We start from the raw sequence: 22,006 nt of genomic DNA, 5'->3' as shown, positions 1-22,006 counted from the left end.
GATTTGCGTGGTTCCAAAGAAATATCACAAAGGCTTTCAGAAAGTGGACATTGACATCACCGTATTGCGCCTGCATCGTTGTCGATGTTTCCTTGTCGCCTTTATTTCCAGACTTCCATCCATGTGGTGGCATCTGCAGGTAGAAGAAATTGTGGTGATTGAGGCCTCACAAATACAGCGAAATGGAAAATTAAGAAGATTCAAGGCAGCAGTATAGCATGATTGCTCATCCTTGTTAAGCTTTTGCGATGCGAACCACGGAGCTTTCTTCCTTTTTTTGGCAAGACCACAGCCATGATCGGAGAGCTTTATACTTTCAGACAACTTTGTCTTCCGGAAGCATTCTGATTCCGAGTTCCCTCCCTACTCCCTACTCCACTGGCACAAGAGGACTCCCAGCACTGTTCATGGAGGAAGAAAGAGATGGAGATGCAAAGCAAAACAGTGGTTATCGAGATAAAGGTGAAAGCAAAATGCAGTTAAGAAGTTTAACCAACAAAGGCCCGTAGTTACTACAAAACGACAGAAAACAGAAAAACCAATCGCTGTTCATCCCCTACTTGAAATGATATTGTCAATCTGCGTACATGACCGCTTGCTACACTGATGCTACATATTGACTTGAATGGCAACACTTTGAGACACAGCTTCCTCTCAACTAGTATCATGATTCAGATAAACAGATCATAGAAGGCAGCCGAGATCACAGAGTTAGCAAGAACCCAAGGGCAACGCGGTCTTCTTCGTGGTGACATCTCCCCAGAGAGGATGTCCCGATGCTCGAAAGAAAGATCAGCACTTAACAAGCAATAAAATAATAGATTTGGCAGAGGTGCCGTGACAGAATCAGCACTTACCACGTGATAAACCCCTGTCAGCCGATCAGAAAGCTCATCGGCTTTCAGAGAAGAAGACAGCTTATTATAGTACTGGCTGCACAAATTATCAAATTGATACAGACAACACATATAGACGTGTTCATCACTGGCGCCACCGTCGATCCTAATCGGCGATAGAGTAGGGCAGAAGGAAACAGCAAAGGCACGGTATGTAGCACTCAGGCTGGATACAGAGGTATCACGGTCTCTGGGCAATCTGTTCGTTTTCCAGCAAGAGAGTAGTAAGCCAGAATTTGAGCCTGACTCTCGATATTGCCTCGCCTGTCTTCGATTCCATCGGCATCCTGTCTCGGAGGTATAAATTCTATGTTCCAGAAGTCACGCGCCATGGCCAAAAGGTCACGGCCCGTAGGGGATGCAACGTATCCCTGAACCCATAGATATCTCAAGGAAGGTAGCTGCAAAGCTGCCATGGCTAAAGCACGCTCGCTAAAACAGCAGCTCCTCAGCTCTAGCTTTTGCAGGCGTGGGCATCCCCGTGAAAACAGCTGCATTCCACGGTCGGATTCCCCAACATTACCCATCAGTATCCACCGTACGTTGTTGCTATATTCGCCAATGTAACCGAGACCTACGTCTGAGAGACCTCCAGGTCTCAGATAAACAGCAAGTCTCCTGAGCTGGGTGCATCCTCTCAGCAGAGCACGGACCCCATTGTCAAGGGGCAAGTCTGTTATCCTCTCTTCTCTGTCGAGTAAAACAAGACGAAAATCGCATAGGTTTTTGCTGAAATTGCCAATACACTCAAGAGCTGCATTTGTGATATCGGAGACATATACTGCCAGGTATTCCAATTCAAGGCATCCCTGTGCTAGAGTCGACAGACCAACCTGGGAAACCCGACCCTGTTCATCCTCTAGACCCTGTTCATCATCCCCTCGCTCTATTCTGAGCCTTCGGAGTTTCTTACATGTCTGAGCGACAACCTCTAATCCTCTATCACCAATCACATTCCTCACCTGCCAAGGAAAAAAAAGGTAGTTTCAGTTCATCAGCTTGAAAGTTTATGGAATGAGGTGATAGCAGGAGCTATGATATATGCTACCTCAAGAACTTCCAGATTTGGACAACGTTGGATCAGCTGACAATGATCCTCAGTGCTGAGAAATGTATACTGCAAGTCCAGCTTCTTAAGTGCAGCAGCAAATGGAAATAATATGTCCATTTCATTCTTCCCCATATAGATGAGGCCTATGCAACATAGCTTGGGAGGAAACTGGATCTTCTTATAACTATCAACCTCTCCAACTTGATCATTGAATGAACCCCCGCCAAACTCTTCCAATGACGTTGCAATGCGGAAAAAATTAACCAAATCAGAAATGTCACATTCACTGATCTTCAAGGAAACCAAGGACCTGCAATTCTTAGCAAGTAACTCGAGGTCCTGTGGTGTAACTCTGAGTTCTGTCATATAGAAATTCAAAGTCTCAAGCACAGAATTATTAATAGCAATTTCATGAACCCATTTGCCATCATTCTCAGTAATTGAGCTTTCTTCCAAAAACAATGTTCTAAGGCATCTGCGAGTACAAATTAGTAAACCAAATCAGTTGAATCATCAGATGATGGAGGAAACCAACGATAAGTAGTCAGTTGCACCAGAACATGATGTTTCCAAAAGGTCAGTACCACTGAAGACGTAAAAGTACTCATCATGATGAGATACCCAAGGATCTGCTTGTGAAAGATAGCCTAGCGGCAACTACCACATAGAAGCAAGGCTAGATTATCTGGTTTAATAGTGTTGACTAAACTGTTAATTAATATTAGATTCGTGCACACAAGACCATATAGATACACAGATATGGGTGGGTGTATATGCTGACACAACATATAACGCCCAGGCATACATGTAAAATTATACACATTTATTTTTGCACTTACAATCCTATGTTGTCTTTTTTATAAAATAAACCCTCATTCATTTAAACCTTCTAGTCCTGATAATGATCCAAAATTCTATTAATAATCCTTGGCATTAAGTTCCATCAGTCAAGTTAATGAATAATTTACAAGCTGACTTAAACTTGATCTAGACTGTACAATAAATAGTTGGGAGTAGTTGAAAATTTTGTATCCCCCTATAACTGAAAAAATCCAAGAGTCCTCAGTGTTAAGGTCCGCCAGTAAAAACTAATAATCAAATAGCATCAAACCGAGTCAACTTGATAAAGACAGTACCATATTTGAGGAAAATTTAAAAATAGATTAACATCCCCTGAGAATATTGCTCGACAACTATATTGCACTAGAAGAGTTTCTCAAAAATTTCCACCTTTCTTGAGGCAAAGGAGTCGGTTACAATTATGCCCACAAGACAAAACACCCCTGTAGTTGGCATAGTTGTATACATACTAGGCAAGATATTGTGCTTCTACAAAGATCCAAAATGAGTAAAGCAATTGGCACAGTTAATGACATCGGAGGCTCTACTTTGACATGGAAGAGTGTAACAACAAGCTACAAATAAGTATTGCTGAAGAAATATATTTCCCCTGGATTAGATGGCTGAATATGTACCATGTACAACATCTGATGCAGCCTAGGACTGGTACATCAGATTTCAGCTGATAAGAGATTTGATCAGCCACTAACCTCAGAAGGCTGCTCCAAGCTAGAAAAGCATCTAAGGGACATTACGAGCAAAGTAAGGCATAATAAGCAGCTTCAGTTACAAACAGGAGATTCTTCCAAAACAGAAATCTGTTGGCTCTTGTAGCATACGAACAGCAGCCCAGCTGCCTCTTCTACTTGAAATCAGCATGTCGTAGTAAATTTAATTCTGTTGTGTGTGAATTCCAGAAGATAGGAACGAGGGAAAGAGATGAAGAGAAAGAAATGGGAGAGGGAGAAGATCGGGAAGAAGACACCTAGCTTGGCCTAGTAGAAACTGTAGCCAATTTTGTTATTTCCAAAATATCCAACTAATATGAACGGGCAAATGCCTGTCATTTAAGAAGATCAGTCCGTAAAGAGCCTTTTCCTTAAAAAACCGACTAAATACAGTTAAAACCATCCAATTAATGGAACAACCTAGAGTTTGAGTCTGACTCGAACTCTTTTATGAGCCATTTATGAGCCACCATATCCAGATGTTGGCTCATTAAGCCAACCAAAGATTACTCATGCCAGATCTCAAACTTTACTATTAATCTAACTACACCTCTGAATAAAAATTTAACCAAACCCAATCTAACATCTAACTAACGCCAAAATAGATGCCTTCATGGCTGTCAAAGGCAGAGTATGGTTGCATCAACACCACAAGACATCCTACTAGTATTCTTTGTGCAAAAAGCAAGATTATCATGTATATGATGTTAAAGGCTCTACTGCAATGTAAAGGAATATGGCAACAAATTACAGAATAAGGAAAATTCTTCATGGCTTAGTAGTTCAGAAACACTAAACTAGTATAAAGGTAGACAAGGCTGATGCAGAACTATAAGCTATCCATAATATTTCCCAATTTGCCATGATGCAAAAATCTTAGTGGATTTTCACATGGGCAGCTAAAATACTCAGAAAGATGAACTGTCTTGCTTTTCTGCCTACCATCAAAGAAAGTTGACAATTTTACCAAAAGATATCTTAATGTAGAAAGCTATGTCCTTTAATATTTATTTCACGCCTTTGTACTTGATGATTTATTTTACATCTTCGGAAACAGAACTAGTTGGATAATGAAGATACATTAAAAAACTCACCCTTGGTTAAGAAATTCAGGAAGAAAGTGAACGTCAAAGTGGAACTCAACAGTACGCATCAGACTATAAAGGGAATGTCAAGGATATAAGCAAGATGAGATTTCCAATAAAGAATTAAGTTGCATGCATTTAATGTTTGACAAAGGTGACGAAAGAAATTAATTTGAAAAAACATCCAACATTAAACTGGAGGAAATTTAGACTTATTCTGTCATGGGACCAAGATGTGCAGGGAGTAAAACATTGACTAGGGTCACCAAACTTGGCCAAAAGAAGAGAGATATGACTATTTAGAGGTAACTTTAGTGTGGAAAACAATTTATTTTTTGTCAATATTTTTGCTCTACTTTGAATTTTATCCATCAGCCTAAAAGACTTTACCCAGCATAAACAGCAACGGAAAACCAAGTACGTATAGTAAGTTGTGGCCAAGAGATCAATGTGGAGACCATCAACGGAGATATCCAGAAAAATTATAAAAGAGCAATCAAGATACCAAAAAGAGTATAAACATTAAGGGAGCACAGCAAATTCTGAACTATATCAAACTGCCTTGCATGGCGTTACCTGTACATATCTGCACTCATATCTTTGCAACCGAAGTGTGTTATGCACAACGAGCACCATCAAGATAACTAGATATAATTATCATGCGAAGTTTTCGGCCTCCATTTCACACAGTCATTCTTCTTATTGAAAAGATATACAATACTATAAATTATCACAGACTGTCGTTAGAAGTTATGACAGGAAATTACAGAAGATAACAATCGTTACTACTGCTACAACAATACAGAAAAGATCAATTCCAATTCAAATTATGATACACTGTCATTCAAAATTACAAAATAGATTGTTTCAGTGTATAGTTGAGTCTACATTCCTGTTAGTACTGTAATTTCCAGCTACCAATATACACGACGCAGCAGGACGTGCTCCGAAATCATTATGATGACTGTTCTAGAAGTTATAACTGCCAGTCTGACACTATTACAAAATTTTGTATCTTATCTTTGAAAGGCCAAAGCCTTCTATGTGCCACAGATAATAGCAGAAGGAAATTTTTCCGTAGACATCATAGGAAGAAATGACTATAGAATCACTTAAATTATATGGAAGGTATGTCTCCATTACTATGCGGGAGACATGTTTACAATTGCAAGGTTTAGCATATCCATAGCAGAAGGAAATTTTTCCGTAGACATCATAGGAAGAAATGACTATAGAATCACTTAAATTATATGGAAGGTATGTCTCCATTACTACGCGGGAGACATGTTTACAATTGCAAGGTTTAGCATATCCATATTATAGCCATCCTAAAATCTACTTGGACATGCTCTACGAACCAAAGTCTCTTGCTTGCACCATCAGTCGGTGAATTAAGAAAGTACATCAGACCATAAATTCAGTAACAAATGAGTAGCTAATTTACGAAAGGATTCATGCTTTAAAACTTTAGAGATTGCAGAAAACACCCAACTAAATTGTTGAGAAATATTATTCTATAGAAGATGAATAATATTCTTCTACTAATGGACAAAAAAGGTCTTCAAGTTTGGAGCATAAAACGGGAATTTTATCTACTTGAAGGTGATTTGACATGATATTGTAGCATCACAAACATAAACATGACAATCACATCATGGAATTAATGCCAATTTCCTTTGTGTGAGGATGATGGTAACTGTGCTAGTGCAATGGGTATGCAAGCATTAGAATTGACATGAAGGACACAAATGTTTGTAATTTGATATGTTATAATCCATATTCCTGATGATGCATACCTGCCTTTCTAACAGAAGAAAGTGCGTTCCAGTAAAAAAAATTCACAGTCGATAACTACTTCAACTCAGAGCAATTGGATCTTACTACCCCAATCCAGTAACACTCTAGAGCAATATGATCTTATAATTACAAGCCTTTGACTAAATCAAACAAGAAGCAGTCAAAAGACTAATCTATTGGAAGCTAGATGTACTTTGGGTGCGGAGATATAATTTGTTGCAGGCTACCAAGCGCGACGGACCAATCTAAATGTGCTCATGCACCATATATTGCAGATCAAGGATAAAGTAAATATATCAAAACGGAAAGAACTTCTAGAAAGAGGGCAAATAAAGGGCAGTGAAAACTAAATAAAGATTCAGTCAACTAAAAGAGTCGTACCTGCACGAACGCGCAACCAGGAAGAGGGCATCTGTGGAGAAGCCGGAGCACTTGTCGAGCTTGAGCGACTCGAGCATATGACCCCTGGCCTTGACCAGCACGCCGATATCGTCGTCCTTGACGATCATCCGCCGGAGGTGCAGCGACTTGAGGCAATTGAATGCCTTGGCGATCTCCCTGACCCAAGGCCCGGCATACCCACCCCAGTCTTCAGGAATGAGATTGAACATGGCGGCCCGGGGCTTCCCCTTGAGCTTGAGGGACTCGAGGTTGGGGAACCTCCGCCGCAGCCGCTCGGGACTGGTGGAGTAGCAGATAGCGATGGTGACATGCTTCCGCGAGAGGGCGTCGATCTGGTACCACTTCTTGCACACCAGCGACACGGCCTCCCGGTCACGGGGGTCGTCCACGTGCCCCAGCACGAACTCCAACGCCAAATCCGATATCGCAAAGCTCATCACCCTATTCAAGGTCGGCCGCTCCATTCCCCCAACCCTGAAACTGCCTTACCACCGGATCCGCTACCGAAAGGCAGCCGCCGGGGGCTCCATCGATTCCGGCGGATCAAGAACCTTTCCTCCCGATCTAACAGCTAAAGAGCCAAACAATTCCGAGCAAATAGCAGACCCAGCAGCTAAATCCGAGGCGGAATCGGGATGTCGGAGCGGGCCATCGATCGCCGGAAAGCGTCAACCCTAAATTTCAGTGGGAATTTTTCTGGTTTTGTTTTTCTTGTCGCCTTCGCTCCGCTAAAAAGGAGGCGAGAAAGAGAGAGAGAGAGAGAGAGAGAGGAGATGATAACAGCAAAGGAGAAAATAATAGTACTATATGGTAGTGAGGAGAGAGGACTCGCGAGCTTTTACATTAGTTTGTCGTTTTCTGGGCGAGCCGTTGAGGCAGCAGCGTAGTAGTTAGTAGTAATCCCACCCCTCCAACAGACCGCACGATTTGGGACCGCTGCCCAACCGTGATCCGCAACATACACGTTTCCGACCCGCACGACGGTACCCGATAGGTCGTTGGACCCGACATGGGGCCCCGCCCGTGTCTGCCACCCGTACGAGCGGGTGAGGGCGCGTGTAGACGTCGTACGCGCTCCCTCTACCAGATTTATGTTGCGAATGCTGCGCTCGCGGAGCGAATCAAATCCGACACGATTCGATCGGAAATAGGATCCGATTCATGTTGGATATGGTCGGCTATCGATCCAACGACTAGGATTGCTGCGGTCCGTTTGTCCTCTTACATGAGCCGTCCATCGATATTAGCTTACCGTTGTGATCTCGAATTGTACGGTCGTATGTAATCGTGGAATCGAAGAAGAGAGCGGGAGGGAGGAGGAGAGGATGAGGTCCGGTGGTCGGTTTCATGCGTCAAAACTAAAAGTCATTGGATGGATTCTTTGCGCTGTGGTCCGTCCTCTCGATTTCCTCAAACTATTATAGACATAATCATTGTTGTCGGGAAAAAAGATTGATATAAAAGATATCGTTTTAGTCCCGCACCATTAAAAGATTAAAGAAGTCTAAATATATATAACTAAGGGCCTTTTTTATTAAAAAATCTCTTTTTTTATTTTTTTTTAGAAGGTGTTGTTGAATTCTATTTTTCCTATTTGATGTTCGCAATGTCCGTAATGCCTTTCATCACCACCTAGTCATCTTTGTGTTGTTGCATTCTATCATGTTCGCAATGTTCGCAATCATCATTTTTTTTTTTTTTGGTATTTTCGTCTTGTTATTGTTTCACCGTTTTCATAAAAGAAGATCATAGGAGCTATGAGAAAGGAAGTTAAGGAAGGAGATGACCATAATGAGACTTCTCTTCCCTCTTCTTTTTGATAGCCTATTATGTCAAGCATTGTCCGTGTGAATTCACCTATCATTCGGCTCCCCTAAGCATCACCATCACCTCTATCATAGAAGGCCTCTCCCTTATGGCTACTGCAAAGTACCTCCTCGACATGTTCATCGTAGCCATTGCATCTCCTCCCTCCTACTTCTTGTCTGTCATAGCTCTCACGATCTCCTCTCATGGTGTCAGATCTATCATGAAATGAAATGATAACTTTGTGATTGTCTTTAAGAGGGTAGGTGTATATAGTTACGATAGACAGACGAGGGTGATAACGGAGTCGAGGGAAGGACGATGTTCGTTATCTCTTATTTGATCATCCTTGTTAGAGCAACAGAACGGTTCGAGGTCCTCGAAGCCATGGATTCCTGCACAAGAATAATATACGTAGCTGGCATCGATGATGAAGATATACGTGAGAACCCCCAATCATCAAAATTTTGCTTGTTGGTTTGATTACGATAGACACCGCCATAACTTTACGGGTAAACGTATCTCGAATAGCATCGCTACTTAGCACCGACGAGTTGGACTACCTATTCTCAGGAAGAGCTGATAAGGAGAGCTCATGTATTCTAACGATCGTGGACTTCTGACATCTTTAAAGAAAAGTTGCAGTCAACTCATCTTGCAGCTACTCTCGTCGCCGATACCATTGCACGGTCAATTCTCGACGCGGCCTGTTGGAGATGGAATCTGGTGCGAGAAGTAAAGCGCAAGCGTCCGTATCGTCACAGCTGGTTGCTGTTCTTGTCGTGGAGATATATTATGTCGGACATGACGCTTGTGATGACAGCAACCAGTTAGTCAACTTCCAGTGTCAACGGACGAGGATAGATTGGTGGTTGGCTACAGTTTAGGTAACTACCACTACCGACCGTCGTGCATTTGCATCATCAAATCCAGCATGATCTGTTGCAGATAACTCTGTCAAACTCAAAAAGGAGAATTGCCTTACAACAAGCTTCCAGTATCATCAGAACATCTTATCAAATTAAATGAGTGGACTCTGTTTTCAATCTCAATTGTTGGTGCAGTTTATATAAGAAGAATTGCTGGTAACCAAAAAGACAGACCATAACACAGGTCAGAGATTTTGTCCTGCTAAATGACACGCAACTTGCACGATTAATCTTACATTCTCAAGCTGAATGCAGCAGCACGTATGGAACATGGCCGAAAAGAAATCCCTTTTACATTCTAACCTCTATGCCTTCTTGCAACAGATGCTTCTTGACCGATGAAATTGGAACCTGCATTGCCACAGTTGATATCAGTAACTTTATTTCTGGTACAGTTTAGATGGGCATTATTGATGCTTATTATAAATTGCTGCACAAGGCACTAAGTACATCAACAAATCTTTGGACGGCTACAAGGCACGACCAATTTATAGGGTCAAGTAAACTATGCCAAATTAAATGTTAGATCGAGTAGAAAGATAACATGCCCAAGGAGTTTAACCCGAAGCGCATTTCTTTGAGAGCAAGTCGACATTATGCATTCTTAGGACAATTAAAATATGAATATTGGATCCAGTAGAAGATCTAAAATATGACGTAGGACGATGATCTCACCGTGGCTCAGCTTGAAAGAAGTAATCCAAGGCACATTTCTACTAGCTTACCTTGTATATCTACATTATGTGGTTTCAAATGACTAGCATCCTGTAGCGTGTAATAATTACCTGAGAACTCTTTCAGCAAGAATAAAGATGTTTAATTTGTTGCACATTTGATTCTTTTGTTTAGTTTCTAAGATACAATTATACCTTTGGATAACAAATAGAGCAAGAAACAAATTCTGAAAGTACCTCCTTCCGATGGAAAATTCCAGCTGCAAGAGCAGCTGATGCGCTTGTCTTTTGAAAGACGTCTGAGAAGTGCTGAACAGCACCTGCACCACTGCTTGCGATTACAGGAACTGTGACAGCTTCTGATATCAGCTTAATCAAGTCTATGTCGAATCCTTGACCCTGGCCTGTAATAGCAATAATCTCATCCCTTGCATGCATATTTTCCATCAAAAGAATATTCACAAACTCATCCCAAATGAGTATACTGATATCTCTTACAATTTATTAAACAGATTAAGCATGCTTAAAGATATTCAATAAGCGATGAACATAAATCATCTAAATATCCTATTGGCAATTAGATATGCAATTATTTACCATCACAATCAATGCAGTTAAGAAGTATTTCTCCAGCTCCAAGTTCTTCAACAGCTTTTGCAAGTTCATAGGCTCCAATAGGTCGCCCCTCACGTCCACCATTGATCTGCCAATAAAATATATAGATAAAAAGATCACGATGTCATATCCACTCCCATTTGAACAAGCAATTTAGTGAATATCATGCAAAAAGGTTCATCACGTTACTCAGAAAATCAGCCCTGTACATTCATTTACTCAGAAAAAAACATCACATTCTATCTAGTAGCAACAGATCGATCCGCCTAGTGAAGGCAGTCAGATTAGATTGCAGACATGAGTAACATAAGATACACAACCAGTAAAATAAGATGCAGAAATGGCTTGAAAGACTAACCGTGCACTGATACCATGCATATTCTTCACCTGACGGGCCTAAGATTTGCAAGAAAGAGAATTCATAACGATAGAACATTTTGTAGAAATAGGATGAGGAATGCAATGAGAGAGGAGATAGAACTACAAAGAAAATAGTACCTGGAGAAGAAACCTTAATGGTCTTAAATTTGACATCATTAGGGTTCCTGATATAGACTCTGCGGGGATCAATGCTTACTACCACTGCCTGACAAATAGAAATATCAACAAGCATTGTTACGATTGCCACTAGAAAATGATATATTCTAGTGTATGCTAGTCAAGAATCTAAAGATCTGGGCTCAGCAGGTAAATATCAAAAGTCAGTTAATACGAAAAAAGATACGCTCGGTTTACAAATTCCACAATCCATAAGGATATTTAACCAAAAAAAATACTGCCACTGACTAAAAATAAAGATACAAGAATTGGTGAATAGATCATTTTATAAGACAGTTACCTGGTTACCGTAAACTCGAGAAATCTGTTCTAGGCTGCTCTTACCAGTCTTTACCTTTAATCATCAACATGGAAAATTAGCAAAATGTAATGTTACATAGTAATGTCTCAGACACAAAAAGTATGGTAACAAATGCATAAAAAAAAGAAAGAAAGAAATCAACTGCATACGCCAGTTTTTAAATATTCTTCTGCAGCAAAAACCGCATCACTTCCAATTGAAATCTTATCTGCACCAGACCTAAAGTATTCTGATGCCACTTCCAAGCTTGAATAGTATCTGCAGAGGAAAAAGCAATCAATAGGTTAAGCCCTGGGAAGTAGACTAGTATTTGACAATAACAGAAGGACAAACAAGACTGAAATTTGACATTGTAAGCATTGGATTACTAAAGAAAATATTCTCTCTGACTAATTTAAGTCCAGAAAATTAATAAAAATCATATTTTTGTCAATCATAAAGAGATCCATCAAATTAAGGGGTGATGTTATTTTGCAGATATGATCACAGTAAGTACCATGCCCCCATGCAGATACTTCAAAACTCAGGATTGAAAATTAAATACACCATCTTCTCAAAATTACATTAACAAACTCTATAATTCCCAAATATTTATGCAAATGACAAGAAACGATCTAAATATTGTGTGAAAACTTTATGAAAATTTCTCACTCTTGCTTTAGCACATGGTCCTCACAAAGATATTTTGATTTAAGAAACATATTGATTTGTTCCAACATAATTTACAAGAATTTCATCAAAGGGAACCATGCTCCAGAAGTATGAAAATTTTAGTAGCAAAAAGAGTGTCATTTTGATATGCATTTAAGGAGCAAGTTACTTCACCAAATTATCATATAGTCCTACTATATTAGTTTATACTCAATATAGACAGGCCATGAAGCATGACATGAGCGTCTGGTTTCAACTAGTCAATGGAAGAGAAATGTCTTCTAGCAAATGGGATATTAACCCTCTCTAAACCTCATTGGCAGGAACCCTGTGCACAAGGCCACCCCCTTTTTTTAAGGCTTGACTGTCTCTGAAGAAGTATAACAGTATTTACTCTTTCTAAGGTATTTTGCCAGTATACACAACGTCTTACAATCACAGAGGCAAACAAGCAAATTATCCTCAGCGCATAAGGGCACATGCATTAATGGATAATTCAAGTGGAAAAAAATACTGACCTTCCATTCCCATCTGTGAAGTCTCGTATACCACCACCAACTGTTAATGGTACAAAAACATTTTCTGATGTGTAACGTAGTACCTACAAAACAGTATTTGTGCAGCCACAAATAATTATGCATGAACTAACATGAACAGGCAATTGCTTTGTAGGATATGAGCAATAACATCCATCACGAACCTGTAACATTGGCAAATCTCCCAAGGGAAAATCACGGAAACCAGTTATGTTCAAAAAACTAATCTGAAATATCATGTGATTGCCTCAGATTTACAGGATAATTTTCAAAAAATTAAGGTACAAATGTTAATTCATTTTTATCATAAGTACCTCATCAGCACCATCCTTATAGTACTGACCTGCTAGCTCCACTGGCTTCCCAAGGTTTCTAACCTATTGGCATGAAAAATAAGCACATTGCTTAAGACTGGGATCAAGTAAATAGAAAAGACAATCATTTTAGGCAATGGTATGGATAAATTTCAATTAATCTCTTCCTCCTTGCCCCTCAGCTTCCTATATTAATTGAAATCTGCCCCACATCTCTACCTGTGCCCAATATCCTGTTCCTTAATCCCCATTTTCCAAACTCAACATTAGGACGACTTCACATGGATCTAGTGTAGGCTGAGTTTGAGGTGTGTTTTCTTTCTTTTTCTTCACAACTTCCACAGAATTTTAATAAATAATTTTAGGTCATAGTGTTACTTGGCATGTTCAAATAGAGAAGCTAAGTTGCCAGCTTAACCTAAAAGAGCTTGGGTCCTTCCATGCAAGGAACAAAAACATGAGGTACAAGGATCATCTGGTTGTTTGTTTCCCTTCAGTGAGTGATGGAGGCAAAAGTGCCCATTCCTCATTGAGCGCCAGATGCTTGACATGTGGACGCCTACCAGGCAGATAATAACAAAAATTGCTATGAAGGATCCGCTATGTAAACCTCAATTGTAAGGGAGAATATTCTCCGGATCAGGAATAATTTGCAGAATATTTTCCTAACAGTTCACGGTTTGGGGCCACTGACTGTAAAGGAGAGGTCGTTTGATGGTCGGGAGTTAAAGTAATATAGCTGATATGAAACTAATGTGTAGTAGGATACCAGTGCCTTCGGTCATTACAAAGCGTGCAGTACTGCATGTGAAACAAAACCAAGTAAATTTCCATACCTGATGTTCATCAGAGTGCTCTCTTACATCATACTGGTCCCCTTTGGTTACTACAAGATCCCCTTTATCATTTGCCCTCACATCAAGACATGCTATCACCTGAAAGATAAATTGGCATAAAATAAAACAGTGGAATCAATTAAGAATGTGATGGGGTTTAGGCAGAAATAGGGCAAAGAATTAATATATCCATTTCAACTAGAACAAATGAAATCTCACTCGCTTTGCAAGTTGTGATGCTTTCCCATGAGCTAATTTCTATAAGACCAAAAGCTTGCAATTAATCAGATTGAAATATGAGACAAAATGCCTAAACATTGTGGGAATAGGATTACATTGGAACATCGAAGTGTAACTGTTACCTTTGAAGACGAAGAGGGATCAAGAAACTTCCTTAATATGGAAAGTCCAACATCTAGAAAATGACACTGAAGTAAGTTTCTTATGTGTGGCAGCTAACTATAGTAAGTAGAAAAAGATGTCAGGGAAAGTTGATAGCCGATCATCAGGCAACATAAAGGCAGCGTAAAAACCATGAAAGAAAATAAGAAAGAGAAGAAAAAGATTTTGAAAGGATGCTAGAAGATGACAACAAGTGACCAAACTTATCTACCATAAATCACATTATTTTCACATCTCCACCAACATAATTGAGCTTGCTGAAACAGGATCCAAGAGTATTTTCTTCAAATCTTTTGTAATAAAAAGACACCCACTAGTGCCTACAGAAATAGCATGTTGAAACATCATTTAAAACTTATGGAAAGTAACTCACAAGACATTTGACCGTCTTCCCAAAGTTTAAAATATTCACAGAATAGAGATCAGATCACATTTAACTTTGACAGATGTGTATTCCACTCTAATCCTATTCATGGCATAATTATTACTGGATTAGTAAAGTAATTCCCATCGTGGAACCTATCTTTCTTCCCTAAGACATCCACCACAGTCCTATCAAAGACTTAAAAGTCAAATCACACTTTCTGATAAATACGCTATTCTATTGACAAGATCTATAGGGCATCTAACAGCAATATTTAACTAGACCTGGATAATCTACCCCAAAAATACGTATTGATGCCACTAATCATGTTTGGGCATCTTTTAGTTGGAAAAAAGAAATATTACTGGCTAATTAAATATTAACATAAATCAAATTTTATTTAAAAATATTTACCTCCACTCTTTTCTGGGTGAAACTGGACAGCATGCACATTGCCCCTTGTTATAGAAGAAATAAAACTATCGCCATAATTGCACACTGATGAAACCCAGTCCCAGTTAGCATCTGACTAGGCAAAATTTACAGAAATCATTTTGGTCAAAAAATACATTAAACAAAAGATAAATGATTTTGGAGTATTCTAGTCTACTTATAGGATGAAAAAACATACAGGAATTACACGATAGGAATGAACAAAATAGACATGGTGCCTTCCAATGTCATCCAAAATTCCTGAGTCTTTGGTAATTTGAACAGCGTTCCAGCCAATATGAGGTACTGCCAGACCATTTGAAGAATCAAAGCGCCCAACAACACCAGGTATCAAGCCCAGACCTTTTACTGCAAGACAAATATTAGATTCAAAGCCAAAGATTTCAGCAGCAGAATAAACGACAAAGAGTTGTTAATCTGGTTGTATGTGTAGCAGATCACTGGAAAATATTGAAACCGGGAGAATTAAAAGTGTTCAGAGAGTTGTTATTTCATATCTTATGATACTTCAGCATATTGAAGAAGCCTATCAATAGAATCATCTGAATATGTTTGTAGACCTTTGTTATTAAAATGGTAATTACATTAAGCATTGAAGTTATGTAATGGAGGAACAAATTAGGCACTTGTGGATGAAATGAGCTTGAAATTTTAGCACACTGTCCATCTACTTCAAAATGGGTTGGAGATTGTAAGACAAGGTAATTTAAATGGAAATTCCAATTCTGGTACAAGTCAATTTCACCAAGTTTGGTCAACTTACCTATTTAATTTTCTTATAAGGTATTAGGGGTATTTTAATCTGAATATAGATTCAAAACATATATATTTTCAGGTGTAGAACTTACCTATTAATGTTCGAGTCCATTTTGAGTTCATTTTATAGAAACTAGGATTTTATTTGTTACAATCGAGTCCAAAATTGTGGTTCTATTTAGACTAAGAAAAGTTAATTAAGTTAATCATGAGGTTATCTCTTGCCGCTGTAATTCAACTTGCAATTCAACTTGCAATTCTTGTAAAGCTCCATTTCTTTCAATTCAGTCACTCTGCCTACAACTTACTATTACTGTATCAGAATTTGTTGCTCGTCAGGATCATTTCATTCAAACATGACTTTTCAGTGGATGTATTCTGGGTAGAATCAATCCAGCAGCAGACTTCCACTTGTTTCACCACAAACAATTCCGATATTGACATATTTTGGGCCCAATCTTAGTGCTCTATTCCATAATGGCAAAATGCATTGCACGAAAGAACCAGCGACTTGCAACAGAAGATAGCAAGACAAAAGCACAATTCTTCACCATCCAATTTAAGCCTATGTACACATTAACATATTGTTACCTAGAAAACCTTGAATAAGTCCTTCCAGTACAAGTATCTTCTGATGAAAAGGCTGAGTTAAAAATGTAGAAGGTGGAAGGACAATTTTCCTTCAACATGCTTAGCATGAAATGAACAAATTCCAAAAAGTTAATCAAGTAACTAGTGTAAAGAACTTAGGACAAGATTTACATTCATTAGCACACAAAAGCAATACATACATACATATATGTATGCATAGCTTAAGTTTCTGCGACAAATCTCACTCAGATGGCACTACAATATAAGTTCCATGAACAAACAATAGCTTTACCATGTAACTTGGTTTGAGTAAGAAGATATCTATCAGTCAAGTTTTATGGTTTATCAATATCTGACGACCATTTCCTCGCATATATCCTAATAAAAAGGGAGCATTACCTGGACCATTCTCTTCACTGGACTCAAACAATAACTGAAGCCCCAGACAGATACCCAAAAAAGGACGATCACTCTCTATGTATGCACAAAGTGCTTCAGCCATCCTGAAATAACAAGATTAACTGTTGCTAGTAGTTTCCACAATATAGGCAAGGAATTATAAAAAAACTCCTCAACAGCCATCTTATACAAACTAATGCAGATTACAATCAAAGCAACATGTCAAAATAAGGACAGTATAATAGATTTATCAACATGTACACTGCCTAAGGCATACCACACAGCATATGGAGCAACAAAAGTTTAAGAGAAAAAGATAGATTAAATATACACATAAACACTGAACTATAAATCGAATTATTTGATTAGTCAATTTAACCAATAAATTCACAAGGAAACAACAACTGTATAATTCAAACTTTTATTTGAAAACATAATGACCCGCTAGGAGAGACCCTAGTTAGTGACCACATGCACGAAACTTTCTGATGACTGTTATGATAGACAACACAAGTGAATAAATAACATGTCCAAGTACTAAAATTTTAAGAAAAAGAAGCTATGTTTATGGAAAAAAAACAATTAGACAATCGTATATCAATTGATGTTCCTTTTGCAATCTCTTTTATTTACCAATCAACCAAATAGTAAGTGTAAGGACAATAACAAAATTTTTTGCTCCTTCTTGAGTAAAAGATTTCCTTTGCTACATTAATACTGCTACTTATCCAACTCAGCAGATTAAATTCTCTGACAATTACAAGTGAGAAGGAGTAATAACAAGCACAGTAAAGTAGCTTGATAAATAATCTGTAACAAAGTAAGATCTTTGTAAATTTTGTTATCATAGCTAAAAGGACATTTATAAGGTTCTTGAAATAGATAACTACAATTGAACAATAAAGAATACTTTAGCACAAGGTTGAAAGCATGACTAAAGTTCTGTGGTGGATAAACATGGTTGTACTACAAAAGTCAAAGTTCCAAATATACTGATATGTAAAGCACAAATCATGGTTATCATAGACCTTTATGAATATATCGAATAAGACCAAGGAAGTCCAGTCATGGGCCACAATGGCTAACAAATGCAAGCCATAATAACAAGGTAGCACTTACCCACTTTGCTCTAACACCTCCATTGCTGCTGCAAAGGCCCCAACCCCAGGAAAAACAAGCCGATTAGCACTGAGTATGTCTTCTGGTTTTTGCACCTAAAAATGTAACAAGTTCATTTCAATGATTAATCAGCTAATTTCCTCGTGTACAACAGAATATGAAATGGATAAAATATAATTGTGAGATATCATGAACAGGACAAGGGTAACATTGAAGTTAGAACAGTTACCAACCCTGGTCTAAAGTATTGAAATTGATTTAAAGATTATCTACTTAGGCTTCAACATTAACCAGAGTAAAGCGATGGATTGTATAAAAAAAATATAAGCACAAAAATATAGAATTGGCATTAGCAGAAAATAGCACAGAACCTATTTTAATAGAAACGGCAATATATATTTTTGTTCTCAAAATTCTTGATTAATAGGGGAACACAAAACCTCAGTCTATAATGAAGTGTAGACAGAGCCAATATTAAACATCGCCAAGCAAATAAACAAGAAAAGATATTGAAAACAAGGGGCACCACATGCATGAAAAGAAAATGAACAAATGCAGATATGATGATTTCCACATTTTGCTAAAAAGTTCGAACAGTGTGCTTGACATGGCTGCAGCAGAAAGTTTTCAGTAACAACAGAAACAAGGAGAACCTTTCAACAGTAATTACTATTTTAGAGAGGCATTGATCATGATTGGAACTTGCTTTAAAGTGTTGGACAACTAAAACATGAGGAAAAAAAAACACTAGAAGTTACAGCTTACCACAAAAAAATCAGTTTAGAAGAAAACAGGGATTTGCTAAGCTACATATCAACCTATATATTTGGCTGATCAGTATATATGAGCTTACCATTTTATCCTTCGATGGAATATCCTGTACCTCAACGTGGAGTTCTATGTTTGAATACACTTTAAGAGGTTGCAACTTGCATGTGCCTTTTAGACCTTAAGTACGAAGCAAATTATTCCAAGAAATGATAAAATCTTACTTGCATGAAACAAATACAATAGATGAGGAACAAAAAATTGATCGCCATGATCCAACCAATAAAAACTCACTTCCTCCTAACACATCCAATGACATCTTGAACAGCGATTTCAATAGATGCTCGGGTGCTCGCCTAGGCTCTCGAGCAAGGCAAGGCAAGGCTCGAGCGCCTCGCTTCATGTCCAGGCGACATGCTTCAAAGAGGCGTCATTGGGCGCTTCGAGCGAACGCCCAGGTTAAACCAGGCGACCCCGGTGCTTTAGTTGGTTTAATCGAACCAACTAAAGCATCAATATCAGCCTCCCAATATCCCTCTCACGACTTCGCCAACCCTAACCCTACTCGCGATTCTGTCGCCGACATTTCCTCTTTGTTGTCGTTGTCGTTGCCTCTCTCTGCTGTCGCTGCTCTTCGCTACCACAACTACTGTCGCTGCTCGCCACTGCCACTATCGCTGCTCGTCGCCGCCACTGTCGCTGCTCACCGCTCCCACTGTTGCTGCTCACCGCTGCTGTCATTGCTCGCCGCTCCCGCTCCTGCTCCTGCTACCGTTGCTCGCTGCTACCACTACCGTTGCTCGCCGCTACCGCTACCGTTGTTCTCAGTCAGTAGCATCGGTCTTACTCTTACGCTACGCTCTCACTACCGCTGCCACTGCCACTATCGCTGCTCGTCGCTGTTGTCGCTGCTTGCCATTGTCGCCGCTCTCGCGGCTACTGCTCGCCGTTACTATCTTACTCTTACTCACTCTTCTCACATCGACTCGATAGTATATTGTTAACAGTATATTAACAATATACTGTTAACTATATACTAGTAACAATATTTTTTATTTATTAGATTAATAATATATTATTTTGATTTTAATACTACTAATTTTTATTTACTTAAAATTATTATTATTGTTTTGAATTTTGAGACTTTTTGTTAATGTGATATTGTGATTGTGCAATGTTTTCTTAATTTAATATTATTTTTTTTAATTTAAATAATTATATTTATTAATTATATTATATATTTTTATATTTTAGCGTTTCGTTTCGCTTGGGTGAGCACCTAGCGCCTCGAGTGTTTTTGGACCTTGGCGCCTTTTGGCGCCTAGCGCTTTTTAAATCATTGATCTTGAATCTTATGATAGGTCAAAAACATAAGCAATACTTAAAGACCAGAACAAACATGAACGGCTCATGCAATATAACTTGAGCGTATAGGCAACTAAAGTTTGATGTGCTTTCTTAAGAAACCATTAGGACCTTGGTACCTAAACAAACCGCAAGTGAGTGCATTAGAACAAGACTATACATAGACCACAACAACATTCATTCAGCATATTTCCTTCTCCCAAACGCATAATGCAACAAAATCATTTTATATGTTGAACATAAAGATCAGACCTCCATAGACTAAGGAAAAGCAATTACTCTCACCATATGATGACTGAATCTTAAGAAACCAACACCAGCACGACCTTTTCATAGACAAGTTAAAGGCTCTTAGTTTAATTGAAAGGACAAGTTCAACAACTGCTGGCCTCGTACTTCCAGAGTATCCCTAACTGTCATGTGATCAAGCATTTAAAACAACAGTAATAGCACAAAAACATCCGTGAGCGAGAAAATATTTTCTTTTTTTAACCTATTCTTCCCAATATGTACAAGGTCCTCAGCTTGTCAAGCTTCAAACAGGAGTTTGGAGGAACCGTGAAATATCCAAGAAAGAGAGAATAGGGAGACGAGAGCACGCAAGAAACGCTTACATCTTTAATATCGAACCCTAAATATCGGATAGCATTGCGCAAGCTTCGGACATTTCCAGCGCCATAATCAAGCAAAGTAACAGCTGCAGCAGCGACACCCCCGTACAAGAAAGAACACGAAGAAGAGTCATGGACAAGTACGAGAAACAATCCATTGGGAAAAGAAAAACGAGGGCAAGGCTTCTTACTGGAATCCGAAGACAAGGAGGCGCAGATGGAGAAAGGCTTCGTCTTGATACGCGAATAGGGTTTTGTTGGGCTCAACGCTCGACGAAGGGTGAGCGGAGGCGAAGGACGGAGAAGGATGGAGACGCCTCGCGAGGAGGAAAGAGCCGGCGCATCCATCGTGTCGGCCGACGAGGGCAGGCCGTCGGGAGGGTAGGGTGATGTCTAACGGTGGCGGCTCGAGTTGACCGAACCAAGAGTCGGCAGAGGTTTTAGGCTACAAGACTCGGAGATGGCTCTCTTTTGCCGGAGATGGATACCCTCCAAATGCATCCACACCGTTCGCCACTCAGGCTCCACGTGCTTCGTGTGGGGCCCACCTATTGACCGGTTACATGAGATCCTAAGCATGGGGACCAGCAGTTGAGTGGCCAGGTAAGAATCGGGTCCAGAATCCCAAACCCAACCTTTGTACCACACGCCGCCAGCTCAGCCCAGCCCAGCTCAGCCCAAAGAAAGGCTCATATAAGATGCCGGCCGTTAAGCGTTCGGCGTGGCGACGCCGGAAGCCCCGATGAAAGCCCTCGTCTTCGAGTCGTCTACGGCTTTGATGCCGTCGTACTTCTCGACGGGGCAACGCCCATACTCCGGCCTTCGCAAATCCCTCGCATCCTCTCTGGTCCGTTCTTGAACTTCTTTTATCAGTGTCTTCTTATATTTACTCCTTTACTTCACTCGAATCAAGTGCTTGAGCGATCACCGGACGGATAACGGAGGGTTATCCTATCCTCTCGAGTCCTTTTCTATTATGCTCGGAATAGTTCTACATGGTTCTCGATGGATGCATTCTTGTAACTTCTTGACATCTCAGCATGGTTTATTAGGGTTTGGATTCCTCTAGTTCACTTCCTAATTTTTCGTTTCCTTCGTTCTCTTTTTAGCCATTAACTCGTAAAAAGAGAGCCAAAAACTGTATTGATGCGACCGCTCC

General features: G+C 39.5%; 2 protein-coding genes across 2 annotated transcripts; both read right to left on the bottom strand.

The window, feature by feature from the left end:
• Positions 1-525: 525 nt before the first annotated feature.
• LOC135649432 (coronatine-insensitive protein homolog 1b-like) lies at positions 526-7,561 on the bottom strand. The gene is made up of 3 exons (XM_065167764.1): positions 6,779-7,561; positions 1,945-2,422; positions 526-1,858 (listed from the first exon to the last, which is right to left on the bottom strand). Exons 1-3 carry the CDS (start codon positions 7,261-7,263, stop codon positions 1,058-1,060), a joined length of 1,764 nt encoding a protein of 587 aa, XP_065023836.1. The 5' UTR covers positions 7,264-7,561; the 3' UTR covers positions 526-1,057.
• A 2,044-nt stretch (positions 7,562-9,605) lies between these two features.
• Positions 9,606-21,322, bottom strand: LOC103996883 (imidazole glycerol phosphate synthase hisHF, chloroplastic). The gene is made up of 19 exons (XM_009417934.3): positions 21,039-21,322; positions 20,851-20,933; positions 18,104-18,198; positions 16,985-17,088; positions 15,417-15,586; positions 15,200-15,314; positions 14,382-14,434; positions 14,239-14,277; positions 14,020-14,118; positions 13,184-13,246; positions 13,034-13,096; positions 12,852-12,934; positions 11,832-11,940; positions 11,662-11,715; positions 11,322-11,409; positions 11,182-11,219; positions 10,806-10,911; positions 10,446-10,612; positions 9,606-9,885 (listed from the first exon to the last, which is right to left on the bottom strand). The coding sequence occupies exons 1-19, from the start codon at positions 21,193-21,195 to the stop codon at positions 9,826-9,828; spliced, it is 1,746 nt and encodes a 581-aa protein (XP_009416209.2). The 5' UTR covers positions 21,196-21,322; the 3' UTR covers positions 9,606-9,825.
• Positions 21,323-22,006: the final 684 nt, after the last annotated feature.

The sequence above is a fragment of the Musa acuminata genome, chromosome BXJ3-9 (genome assembly GCF_036884655.1).
Source record: "Musa acuminata AAA Group cultivar baxijiao chromosome BXJ3-9, Cavendish_Baxijiao_AAA, whole genome shotgun sequence".
Taxonomy (NCBI): Eukaryota; Viridiplantae; Streptophyta; class Magnoliopsida; order Zingiberales; family Musaceae; genus Musa; species Musa acuminata.
Note: the sequence above shows the minus strand (reverse complement) of the source record. Positions and strands in the feature narration are given on the sequence as shown.

What these genes read in the sequence shown, in the direction of transcription:
- LOC135649432 (XM_065167764.1), bottom strand. Translation starts at nt 7,263, where the DNA reads ATGGAGCGGCCGACCTTGAATAGGGTGATGAGCTTTGCGATATCGGAT. An exon ending in CTGGTTGCGCGTTCGTGCAG is followed by an intron (nt 2,423 to 6,778) that starts GTACGACTCTTT and finishes TTGTACTCGCAG; the next exon opens with ATGCCTTAGAACATTGTTTT. An exon ending in CAAATCTGGAAGTTCTTGAG is followed by an intron (nt 1,859 to 1,944) that starts GTAGCATATATC and finishes TTTCCTTGGCAG; the next exon opens with GTGAGGAATGTGATTGGTGA.
- LOC103996883 (XM_009417934.3), bottom strand. Translation starts at nt 21,195, where the DNA reads ATGGATGCGCCGGCTCTTTCCTCCTCGCGAGGCGTCTCCATCCTTCTC. An exon ending in CATTAAGGTTTCTTCTCCAG is followed by an intron (nt 11,220 to 11,321) that starts GTACTATTTTCT and finishes TGCAAATCTTAG; the next exon opens with GCCCGTCAGGTGAAGAATAT. An exon ending in TAACTGCATTGATTGTGATG is followed by an intron (nt 10,613 to 10,805) that starts GTAAATAATTGC and finishes TTGCTATTACAG; the next exon opens with GCCAGGGTCAAGGATTCGAC.